Source organism: Crinia signifera, chromosome 4 (genome assembly GCF_055691185.1).
Source record: "Crinia signifera chromosome 4, ASM5569118v1, whole genome shotgun sequence".
NCBI classification, from domain to species: domain Eukaryota; kingdom Metazoa; phylum Chordata; class Amphibia; order Anura; family Myobatrachidae; genus Crinia; species Crinia signifera.
The window spans coordinates 134119633-134132727 of record NC_139220.1 but is presented as its reverse complement, the minus strand read 5'-3'; the positions used below and the strand labels follow the sequence as shown (position 1 = coordinate 134132727).

The window sequence follows — 13095 nt, the reverse complement described above, 5'->3', positions numbered from 1 at the left end:
GTCGACACGGCTCAGACGTGCTAGGATACCTGACCCACCATGAGACTGGAATAGGTCCTAGCTGGTAATCATTACCGGTCGATTGGCGCAACACCGAGACTAAAGGGCATGAGAGGTCAGGACCCGATGAGGCCAACAGGAGTGGACAGGGAACTGACCAGAGTGGATAGGTCAGTGGGGAAAGGGAGAGTCTGTCTCAGCCGCTGACTCTGTTGCCGCCCTATAGGTCCACCGGAGGGTGCAGGAGCCCTAGATCTTCTCGCACGGCAGCCACGTTTGAAGCACGGGTTAAGCCTGTGCAACTCCGGTGCCCTCCAAAGCGTTTTAGGTGGTGGCGACAACCAACCAGTGGATGTAACAGGTGGACAAGAGGAGAACTAACTAATACCCCGGTAGCTGAGACAGGGGGCCCCGGGAAGGGGGAACCCTAAAGGGGAAGGTGACCAGAATAACCCTAAGATATACTGAGCTAAATGTACACAACAAAATAACAAACTGAGATACAGCAAGAATAGGCACAAGCGAGGTATGGAACGATACCACAGGATTCTGACAGGAACAGCTCCTAAGTAACCAGGAGTCGGATGATGCAGGGAGGAAACTGCCGCAGGAAACGCAGGTCAGGAGCCGGAGAGTTGCCAGAGTGAGAAAGCTGCAAGGCGCCCACAAAGGATTATAGCCAGCGTCTGAATGGAGAAAGACGCCGGTATTTGAAGAGGGGAAGCGCGCGCAAGGCGCGTTCCGGGTCGCGCCGTGATGACGGCGCCTGCAGAGAGACCCGGACGGCTGCAGCGTCGCTGCTAGGCAACCCCCTGACGCCCGGACACCGGCAGGAAGTAGCCAGCGTAGACGTTGCCTGGCAACGAGAGTCAGAGAGCCGACCGCCGTGCGCCCCGGAGGACGGGGAAGGCTGTGCACGGCGGTGACATCTGACAGTTAATCCATTAACTATTGATATTTCTTCTGTGGCTGACTCCCCCTCCTAGCAGGGGCATTGACGTCACACTCTCTTTATTCTAAACATCATTTTTTGCAAGGTTTACACCATGTATTAGAACCCATGATCTGCCTTACTGGAGACATACACTTCGATTGAGAAACAGGGGGGTCAGTTACCAAAGTAACTGAAGGGGCGCCTGTATGAGTGGCCTCAACCAGCAGCTGTCAAAAAAGGGATTGTCAGTCCCTATAGAAAATGGAAAAAAGGAAGGTAGACTGCGCTCATTGATGACAGAGTGAGGTTATTTAAAACAGAGTATATTTTAATACTAAAAAAGCATGCATAAAATACAATATAAATGCACAGTAAAAAGGGGGGAGGGGGGGTAGGGGAGGGAAATGTGCTGCATCCACTGAAATATTGATATCACCTTTTGTAAGTCCACAGTTCAATGGGAACCCAATGATGGTAAGATCCTGTAGTGCTTGGCCACAGCGGTGCTCTGTAAAACTTTATCCAGGTGTAATATGGGGGTAGCGAGCCTCCCAATTCGGAGTGGAAAGTTAGGTCGAGACGTCCGCAGGGTGACACTGGGTGGGTATTAGATAGGCGGCTTGCCTTCAGAAGAAGAGTGCCTCACTCCAGGTCAGGTGTGTCGGTGGTATTCGCAGCTTTGGGATCTCCAGTAGATTGTGGGTAGTGGATGGTGATGGTGTGGAGCAGCGTATCCCAGGCTGCAATTTTCCCCTTGAATACGCTGCTCCACACCATCACCATCCACTACCCACAATCTACTGGAGATCCCAAAGCTGCGAATACCACCGACACACCTGACCTGGAGTGAGGCACTCTTCTTCTGAAGGCAAGCCGCCTATCTAATACCCACCCAGTGTCACCCTGCGGACGTCTCAACCTAACTTTCCACTCCGAATTGGGAGGCTCGCTACCCCCATATTACACCTGGATAAAGTTTTACAGAGCACCGCTGTGGCCAAGCACTACAGGATCTTACCATCATTGGGTTCCCATTGAACTGTGGACTTACAAAAGGTGATATCAATATTTCAGTGGATGCAGCACATTTCCCTCCCCTCCCCCTCCCCCCTTTTTACTGTGCATTTATATTGTATTTTATGCATGCTTTTTTAGTATTAAAATATACTCTGTTTTAAATATCCTCACTCTGTCATCAATGAGCGCAGTCTACCTTCCTTTTTTCCATACACTTCGATTGAGCTATTTGGGGGGCACAAATATTTATCTTGCCTCCAGGCAACTGTGACAAACTTGCACCACTGCGGAGCACTGTGTAAGGGGCACAATTACTGTGGACATGGTTATAGCGCTAGTGTGTGACGTAAGTTGAATTTGGGGATACTATTGTGTGGCCATGCCCATTCCTTGTGAGACCACACCCTTTTTGCAGCAAAGTCCTTTCTCCCTTTTGTATACTTTAATACAATAGTAACAATTATAATAATAATTATACTAATTGGACTAATGTGACTGTATACAGTATAGATCTTTTGTTATGGAAGTATGTTATTTTGGTAATCTGATGCAATAGTTCTGGTTTATTGAGGGGCCCCTTTTTTTCCAAAATATAAACAAATAAAATAAATCTATGGAAAACAATACCATGTATCATTATGATATTGTTGTGTTCCCTTACTCAGACGTTAACCAAAGTACAATTTATATGTTGCTTCAAGTTCCCTTATCTTGCACTTTGTCCTGTTACTGCAGTTGCCACTGGTACTGTTTTATACACACAGGAAATAGCGACACCAATCAATGCAGTTCCCAAGGTGACAGGAAACCCTGCTCAGTCCCATGTTGATTGTACGTCTGACGCTCTATCCTTCTTTTACTCTTCCTTTTTGGCTGAGCTTTAAACAGGCTGTTCTAACTGCTGCCTAAGCAACATTGTAAGATAAGAAATTAATGCAGTTTTAAGATGCTGTATAGCGTTTTGTAAGTTTACTGTATTTCAAGAACATATGCACTATATGTTATTAATTATTTAATTTCTATGCATGCTTTAAAGAAGTAAGTAATGCATTGTTGCTATCTATCGTCTAGTAGTGTTTCTACATTATTTATTTTATTTATTTATGGTCATTTATTTAAATGGTGCCAGAATATTCCACTGCAGGTTATAATTGGGAATAAAAAAGCCGTAACATGATACTGGGTAATCAGAACAATAAAGGCCATATAGAAGATAGAAGGCCATATTCGCAAGTTACTAATCTATAGCAGTGGTTCTCAAACTCGGTCCTCAGGACCCCACACAGATCAAGTTTTCCAGGTTACCCGAAAAGTGCATTCATTACTCACTGACACATTTTAAATATGTGGGGTCCTGAGGACCGAGTTTGATCATTCAAATTCTGATACAGTAGGATAAGTGCTACATTTTTTTAAATGATCCATGCATCGAAGGTTTTGTTGCGTTGTATGTACCAGTCACACAGCAGTGATGACCTGGGGGTCCTTTGGTTGAGTGAGTGTAGGAAGAGAACCTAGGTAAGTCTTGTGTGAACTGTGTAGGGGAGAGGTTTTGTGGTAAAATGGATAATGGAAATTATGGGCCTAATTCTGGTTCTGTTCCGCCTCCCCCCCCCTCATTACCATGTGAGGGGATGTGTTCGCTAACACATCCCCTTGCATGCGGCAGTTAGCAGAGAAATCCTTCAATGGTCACCGACCAATCAAAGGATTTCTGCTGCTTTTTGAAATAATAGTCAGTTTGAACTGACTTTCATTTCCTTTGCATATCGCCAAAGACGGGGCAGGCGCTGATGTCCTGTGATGTCAGCCACCGCCAGGTACCTGCCCGCCTGCATTTCCATGGGATGGGAACACCCAGCGTTTTCAGGGGGATGCCAATAAAATGCTGGGCATTCCCATGATCCAGCCGTTTCCAATCCGGACATTTTTGGAACGTAGTCGTGGACATTGGTCATGCAGGGTGTGTGCCTGCACGCCCCTTAAGAAAACCACAACATTTACTCTTCCCAGTACTGTAAATATAACTGATTTTCATTTATTCACTATATTAGTAAATGATTTATTAAATGAGCCCCTTATTAACTCATGCACTGGTGCAAACATAAAGATAGTGAAAAAACATGCATACAAATTAATGCTACATTACTAAATTTACTACATATAATGTAGAAACAATGTACGCATATATTATATATATACTCATTTTAATGTTCCAGTTTTACATACAGTATGTTAACATTGCTTGTGTTTTAAATAATTGTAATGATTCCTTCTAAATGACAGCAATTCTATTTATCTTGTAATGTCTTGCTGCAGTTTTGTGTTATCTAATCCTGATACAGGGGCATAGAACAACTCGGTTCCAAGTTCCAACCAATCTTTTCTTTACGAGACACTGAGCAGTAAGCAAAGAAAGGTGTTATCTGCCCTATCCTTATACTTCCATCTATAGCCTTGGCTTATGCACACCTCCCAACTTCATACCTCCCAATTTGTTCAACTGAAGAATAGGGACACTTGCGCGGCGAGCGCCCAAAAAGGGGGTGAGGTGTATGCAAATTAGGGCACGGCTTATGAATATTAGGCCACGTCCCCGTTTTCGGCCACCATGCGCTTTCATTCCACTGCTTTGGCTGTATGCTATACCTCTATATGGTGTGGGATGTGCTTCATATGATCTATCCCTACAGGGTTTATCATACTATTACACGCGTGTTAATTATATCTGTATATGCCTAGGGTCCTTGTATTGCTTAACTCCCACACTGTACCCTTCGAAGTGCACCCTCGTGGAAAGGGTGATCAATACATGGGCCCTTATTCTGATCGGTGCGGACTTTTCCGAATTCTTTCGGATGGCGTTTTTTAGCCGTCTGCGCATGCGTGGAGAACGCTACGCGCATGTGCCACGCATGGTCTCCGTACTTGTTCTCATGAATACCGTACAGAAATGTGCACCGCAATCACTCGGCCAATATGGGTGTGTTATGGGCGTCATGCGGAATGACACAGGGGCGTAGTTTCAAAGTGGGCTAAACTGGGCGGAAACATGGGCGGACACGGGGGAGTACACACATTTTGGTAGGCGTGCATTCGGACAGCACGCCGAATGCACGCGAGCGAAAAGGGAAGAAATGTGCGGTGTACAAAAGGTTACTCTTGCTTTGCGGACACCACTCGGTCATGCGCTAGGCAATCGGAACGCCTAATCAGGACGAACGCACCTCAACCAATGTCACCTGAACCCAATACAATCACATACTTTACCCATTACTTGTTAATGACACGCTTCTCACTGCTACAATTGGAAGCATTGCAGCTTAAAGGGAACATTACATGCTGCACTTGTCACACACTTTTACACTGCAAATAATCAACACAACTTAATATTAATAATACTAATACACATGGCACTTCTGCATGTATCAATTAATACAGACATTTGGGGGGCCAACATAACATTTATTAAACAAACTTTGGTACAAATTTCAAAACCATATCAAAACAAATGGTACCATACCAGGACAAAAATGACATAATACATAATAAATAGCCACAGCAGAATCATTGGGAACACATCAGGTGGCTTCACAACAAAAGTACAGCACCAACACTTCAAGTACAGCACACAGTAATGGTAGCCGAAACAGGGCAACAGGTGAACCAAACATGACATTTGAACCGCGGGCAAAAGTGGTGACCCTGGGCACGGATTTGGACACAGGATGCTGACACACACAGCTCAATGGAAGATTTGGGAAGACATAACGGAGGAGATTAATGGGGACACAAGTTCATTTGCGAGCACGTTTGCCCCTGGCAGTCTCCTTGCCACGTGCAGCAGCTCTTCGACCTCGTCCACGGCCAGAGTCCGATGGTGGCTCATGTGGAGCACGTGCTGGTGAGGGGGTGGATCTTCTTCCCCCTCTGGCAGCAGGGAGTGATGAGGTTGGTAATGCACCCGAAGCGGGTGACATTAGGGCCCTATTGCTGTTAACTAGCTCCACCATAAGTTCATTATGGCGGAGGAGGAGGTCGTTTTGCCGCAGGGCTTGATCAGCCAGCACCTGCAGGCTACCAGCAATAGCTTGGTGGCTGCCAGCCATAGCTTGCTGGCTGGCACTCATAGCCTGCAGGCTCTCAGCAATACTCTGCTGGCTGCTGGTCAAACCCTGCAGCACCTCCTCGGCCCTACGCACCCGCTCGAATGCCGACTCTCCCTGCTGCACAATACTATCCAGCACACGGCCCCACATGGACAATTCAGCCGCAGACAATCCCGGCGGCTGCTGCACGGGCCTGCTACTGGGGCAAGGTGGCACAGACTCCACAACCTCCTCAAGAGAATCTTGACCAAGCGGTGGCGATGCTGTTGAACAAGAAAATTCCAATTACCACACATTCCATGCAAAATGTAAAACATCTACTTATGGTGTTGCCACCACTCGGTCAATTTCTTCTTGAGGTTGCCTTTGAAGTCGTGCCATCTGCAATCAAAGTGTACATATTAATACATGTAACTCCTCCTGTTTGCTGTAGCACCCATTGCAATCTGAAACATAATACAACATGTGCCTACTGACACCAAACTTACATTATATTCTTTTTTCAAACCAACCCTTAGAAGATACAAAAACAGTCACCCTCCAATAACTATCAATTCAATGTCATGGCCAACATGTCTGTGCGTCCAAGCAACGTGAACACCCATTGCCCAACTCCATCTAATATTGAATGTAAACATTACTGGACTTGTACTACTCAAATGTTACACACATGTACTTGCCTCTTCTTAACGTGCTCCGTCTGACGAACTTGTGGAGCCACTGCATTAATCTCCGCCGTTATCTCCTCCCAGATCTTCCATCTCCTTGTGTGTGTCAACTTCACCGCTGGACACTCAATTAAATCACGTGCCCGGGTCACCAGGATGTCAAGCTCCCGCGGTTCATATGCCATGTTTCGTGTTGTTGGTTCCCGTGTTGCCCCACTGCGGCCACGGGCACGGGCACTGCCACGGCCACCGGTTGCTGTACCTGAAGTGCTGGGCTGGCTACTCTGTTGGGAAGCCACCTGCTGTGTTCCCAATGATTCTGCTGAAGCTGAGGATGGCCCAGCAGCTGATTGGCCTGATGTTGATGGGCCATCTGGGTCCTCTGGGTTAAGGGGGACATAGGTGGTGTTAGCCTCCATGCGTGCCAAGAGATTCTGCACCACCTGGTCTTCTTCTGAGTCTGAGCCTGGCATGTTTGCAACAACTGTTTGCCTTTCTAGGACAACTTTAAATACTATTTCTGTAATTGGCGTTAATCAGCTGCAACCTGCGTTCCGTACGGCCGCGTCCCGTACGCCAGCGTCAACCGTGCGGCGCATACGGCCCGCCCATTGGTGTTGTCAAATAATTCACAAAAACATGGAAAACTCAGTAAGTCTGATTTATTTGCTAAATGCAGATTCCAACACCAATGACAAAATACAACTGTGGTCAGACATGCAATGTATATTTGCATGTACTTCTGTACTGTGCACTTGTTTGCTATGTAGTACAACTGACACTACTCATTCCATATGTCAATCCAGTCCCCCACTTAGCCACAAGTAATCAGTGCTAGCATCCAAATCACATGTGAAAGCACTCCACATTCAGGTTAGATGCTAGCTACTTTTCATTCCACCTCTGTAGTAGGGGCCAGTAGAAGGTAAGTGTACACATGGCAGCATGTGGAGTTAGGTGTAAGTGTCTAGAGATGCACACTATTTCACCTGTTGCTTATACCCATGTTTGGTGAATGTTATAGATTAGATATAATATGTTACCATCATATTTTACACTGTTTAGGATGGGTGTGCGATGCAATGGGTTAGCTGTCTGTTCGGGCGCATACACGCTGTTAGTGTAAAAATGAACAATAAAGTTAATACCAAATATCACTCTGATCAACCAATGACAGCACATGATTGTTTGATTTGTGCCACTCCTAAAATGGCGGCTTATGGCAGAGCAGCACCCTTTTCTGCAGCCGAGCTGAGGGCACTGGTCTCCGTTATGGAGACCAGGCTGGGGCGTGCTGGCCCGTTCATTACAAATAGGCAGAAACGTTCTGCCTATGCGGTGGCCCGCCGGCGGATATACGCCCGCACCCATGTGCGGCGGACCATCGCTCAGCTTGAGCGGCGGTGGTCCGACCTCCGGCGCAGGGAGCCAGAGAGGCTTCAAAGCATAAGGGCCAGCATTGCTAGATGTGAGTATTTCAACAGTAAATGTGGATTTGTACATGATTGCTTACCTGACATTATTTAATCCACTAAGGTCAGCAGCCTGATCATGAGTTAAACATGCCATACAATACATGAGTGCTACTTCCTGATTGACACCCTGTAATGGTCATAAAATATGGTATTGGGGAGGATTAATGCTTGTGATGCTTACAATGGCCCAAATGTCACAGCATACCTGCCATGTTACAGGCTGTGTTTTGTAAAGGCCACTGAGGAGCTGTTTGCATGTACAAGTATCAGTACCTCTAACCTTTGCATTTATAGGTTGATAAGGCTTAATACAAATTACCACTAATTGGCACTTTTTTTATTTTTCCCAAACACAGCACGTGCACGAGCAAGGCAGGCCCGGGAGGAGGCAGAGGCAGGCCAGGCACAGGAGGAGGCGGAGCCAGCGATGGCCGAGGAGGAAGAGATTGAGGAAGGGGTGGCCGAGGAAAGTGAAGGAGTGGAGGAGGCTGAGTGGCCAGTGGAGGCAGAGGTGGCAGCCGAGGAGGAGGTCGTGGTGGCCGAGGAGGAGGTCGTGGTGGCCGAGGAGGAGGTCGTGGCGGCCGAGGAGGCCCAGGAAGAGGGGGAGGATGAGGAGGCCTGTCTGGTGGAGCAGGCGGCCGAAAGTGGTATGTATACATAAAGATTCGATCTTCCTTTTGTCATCCACTATTTGATATGTAGCACTGTTGATTCAAATGTGTTTGAAAATACTATAAAGGCAAACAACAAATTGGGTAGCAACAGACACACTTTGGGGTTAGATAGGGTGGCCAAACCATCCCTTTCATCCTGGACACATATTAATGACACAGGTTGTGCGGATGGCTTTCAGGTCGAATTGAAGTGCCACTGAACCTGTGTAGTTAATCTGTATCCAGGAAGAAATTGATGACTTGCTCATGTAAGGGTTACATGTCCCTGCTGGTTGCATACAATCTGTAGGCTCATATAGGTGAGTAGAGTTTACTGGTGAATGATCTTTGTAAACTAGATTCCGTATGGCATCAATGGAGTATGGCCAGGCGTGGCTTAGACTGGAGTAACAAGTGGTGAGTGCCCCTGGGCCCTCCTCTAGCTAACCACCCCCTGCGGTCTGCATGTATGTTTTTCACCATAATTGTGTGTGTATTTGGTGTTAGTAATGCTTTTGAGCATGGGAGTGGGTTAGTGCTGCAGCTTCCCCTAACTGGCATTCTGACAATGATTTCTGGAGCAAACCATCAGCAGCCAAGCCATGCTTGATTGCACAAATGTACTGAGCATTCCTGAGAGTTGTGTAACTCCCCTGCCAGACTCCATTATATAACAGACACTGAACTTTGTTTGCCGATTTGTGATTGGTGCAGCGCGTGGCATGCTTCTCAGAGCTTAGTCATGGGTGGGTTTGGATTGAGAAGGAGCAGTATGACTGTGAGGTGTTCTACAGAGTAAAGGGTAGAGGGCCAAAATCAGGCTTTCCATGTAGTATGTATGCATGTATGTATGTATAGGTGTATGTCTCATATATATAGGTAGATATGTGTGTATATATATATATATATATATAGTTATATATATATATATATATATATATATATATATATATATACACACACACCTCTCAGAATGCATGTTTAAAATGTAGGTTTGACTATGTTAAATGTATGCAGGAATATCATTAGTCATTTTTCATTTTTCATTTCCTCCACAGATGAGCCTGCCCAAGCAGAGGAGGGTCGCCGTGGGGCCCTCGTAAGACTGCGAGGCCTGATGTGCCTCATGCTCGAGGAAATGGACCGCCTAATAGATGCGGAGGATTAAATTATTGTTTTGTTGGCATTTGTTTAATAATAAATCGTTATTTAAAGTTCAAAGTTGTCAGTGTTTTTTTCTAACATGCTAAAGTATATGTGTAAGTTGTTTAAAATGTTTAAAATAAGCAAAATGTACATAGTGTATATAGATGTATGTTAGGGTCACATGCTGTAAGGGTTAATGTGTGTCATGAATGTAGTAGGAATGTGGGTCAGTATAGATGAGCATTTAATTGATTGAAATTGCTAACAATCCCTTTTTCAGGAGGTTGCCTAATAGCCTAAGTGGGTCATGTGATCGCTGTGTGTACTCAGTACAAAAGTGTTGGATTGTGCGTAAATACTCCGCATCGGGGCGTACGGACAGCTTTCTGTACGTTCTCACGCGGTAAGACCGTGATTGTGCGGGAAGACCGTGCAAGAATCTGTACGTTTCCCCCGCACACGCACAGTTTGTATGTCGTCCGTACACACGCCCTGTTCTTAAAGAGTGACTCCGTCCGAATGCGGAGGACACGTGGGCGTTTCTACGGACGATGCCCGCACGCCGCCGCACAGCGATGCGTGCGGCCCGCACCGTAAGAATTCGGGAATATCTGCACCGATCAGAATAAGGGCCATGGTCCTGAAGATTATTTTGGGACACTACTCTAATGGTGCCCATACACTTATGAGATACTGTATACAATCATTCTATTTCAACCACATCTGTTCGATAAATCGCATGATTGTATGCACATTTTATGTACCATGCGATGCGGTGCCCTGGCATGCTGGTCGAATCTCACATGTGCCCAGCCCGCGTTACATCTCCCGATACCAGATCACATGGGGCATGTGATTTATAGGAAATAATAGGGAAAAAGCACTTCAGATATGATTTTTTGCACCAGGAGCTTCAAGGGAAATTGAAGCGATATATCGAATAGCACTCAGCAATACATACAAAGCAGGATATATTTGACCTTTTTCTTGAGAAGGATATATTTTAACGGATCCAGTTTTTTTCTTGTCTTTGTTGCGCTTGCTGTTTTTTTAAGTTCATTCAGTATAAGCCAGTGGTCCAAAACTGTGGTAATGTACCCATGAGGGTACTCTGCAGATCTTATGGGGGTACTTGAAAATAATATTGGTAATGGCAGAAGAAGAGAAAGAAGTCTCCCAATCTTGGTAGAAGTCTCCCATTGCCATGGAGAGGAACCATGTCTCGTCACTTCAGTTTCTGTCTGCAGCGTCTTCAGAGTCTCCTAATGCTTTTGCCTGACCAACATTCCACTGGGAGCTACCCGCACTGCTCTCAGACATTAGCAAACATCTTCCCCATGCTGACATGGGTGGATGAAGCAGCGGCATTAATCCTACAGTGTTAGAAAAACGTTGGGAACAACTGGTATAGGCCATAGAAATTTGAACCTTTTTCACACTTTGTTAACTCATTTTAACCAAAGACTTCTCTTGCTTGTCCTTGTGAATTGGAATAATTGAGAGATTTATGCTTAGAGTAACAATTTCGGGGCCACAGGATTATTACTCACCAGCTTCACTTGATAATATATCTCCTTGAGTTATGCATGTTGTATAAGTTTTTCTAGGCAAAACCTGGCTTCTGAAATGTCCTGTACAGGTGCCATAAAAGATTGCATTTTATAAAGGACCAAAGACTAGTCAAATGTGTTCTGTTTTTAATTTAATTTGGCATTGCCATTTTCTTACTTTTGCATTGTGCTCTCCGTCTATTCTTCAGTCTCCTCTCTAGCTGAAGCAGGTCATATCCCAGACAATACAATACATATAATAACCTTCTAAGCTGTGTAACCTTTTTTCTTTGTCAATAATAATTCACAACCTAATAATGCTCCAGTCTCTATTAAGACAACACATATTGGGCCTGATTCAGTCCTGTTCGTATGTTCACAGCCTAGAGAACAGGTAAACGTCGGCCACCACACAAATTCCTTCACTAGCATGCGAGGGTTTGTGTACAATAACACATCTCCTCAATGCGGCCACAAGGAGGAGAAATTCGATTGTTGCTCACCATCAAATGATTTTTCCAGCCTTCGGTCTAAACTTACTTTTCAGATGGCTGCTGTCTTCCACATTTGGGGCGGCCACTGACGTCATGTGTCAGCCACCTGCCCCAAGCAGGGATGGACACACCTGTATTAGCAGAGTAATACCCAGCGTTTTTATGGGGACACCCATAAGATGCTTGGTGTTCCCCTGGTGCCATCCCCTGCCCGCACCCATACCACCCCTCCTGAAGCGAACAGCTTCGGAGTTTGAAACCCCCAACATTGTATTGAGGACGAATTCAGACCCAAATGAACGGGTCTGAATCGGCCCCATATTTACAGAGTTTACAATGTACTTGTCAGTTACTGTATCTGGGGTCCATGTAACTTCTGGATAACATTGTCATTCTCTGTGTCTTCACTAACATATTCAGCAATGACTAAATAAATGTTAGGCTTTTCTGCTATCACTACTTATAATTATCATCTGAAGGAATCCTGAAACTGTTTTCAGCTCTAGGGGTCTTTATACTGATCCCAGCGGTGCCTCCAAATATGAAGAACCGGCTCACCTTTACTTATATTGTGTGATAAGTGGGTTTTGTGATACTAAGTGGGAAAATTTACTAGTTCACATGGGAAGTTGCTATGGGGAACCAATCAGATACTATCTATTATCTTCTAGAAGGTGCTAAATAAATAAGAAGTCGATTCTGATTGGTTCCCATAGCAATATAACATGGGAAAAATAACACCCATCTTAAGCCATGTACACACGGCAGCGATATGGGCTGATATGGCTGGCAATATGGTCGCTGGCGACCATATTGCCAGTGATGGGTGCGTGCTCCCGTTTTCTTGCTCCTGCGACCAGCTGATTACCTCTGCGGCTCAGTATGTTGCCATCTCTGGTCGCCAATGAAAAGGAGACATTGAGCGATATATTGACCCGTGTGTACGCACCTTAAGTAAATTTCCCGCTAAAAGTCAAATTTGTTATGAATATCTCTCTTCTTGGCTGTGCCTCCACCTCAGCCTTCTTCCATGAAAAGGGATTCAGCTC

At 45.5% G+C, this 13095-nt stretch overlaps 2 protein-coding genes across 2 annotated transcripts in view; both read left to right on the top strand.

The window, feature by feature from the left end:
• Positions 1 to 13095, top strand: part of PTPRR (protein tyrosine phosphatase receptor type R) — a 150053-nt gene that overhangs the window by 84280 nt on the left and 52678 nt on the right. The gene's annotated exons all lie outside the window — the stretch shown is intronic.
• LOC146072430 (uncharacterized) lies at positions 7417 to 12367 on the top strand. Its single transcript, XM_083179678.1, has 2 exons — positions 7417 to 8850; positions 9915 to 12367. The coding sequence occupies exons 1-2, from the start codon at positions 8631 to 8633 to the stop codon at positions 10022 to 10024; spliced, it is 330 nt and encodes a 109-aa protein (XP_083035804.1). The 5' UTR covers positions 7417 to 8630; the 3' UTR covers positions 10025 to 12367.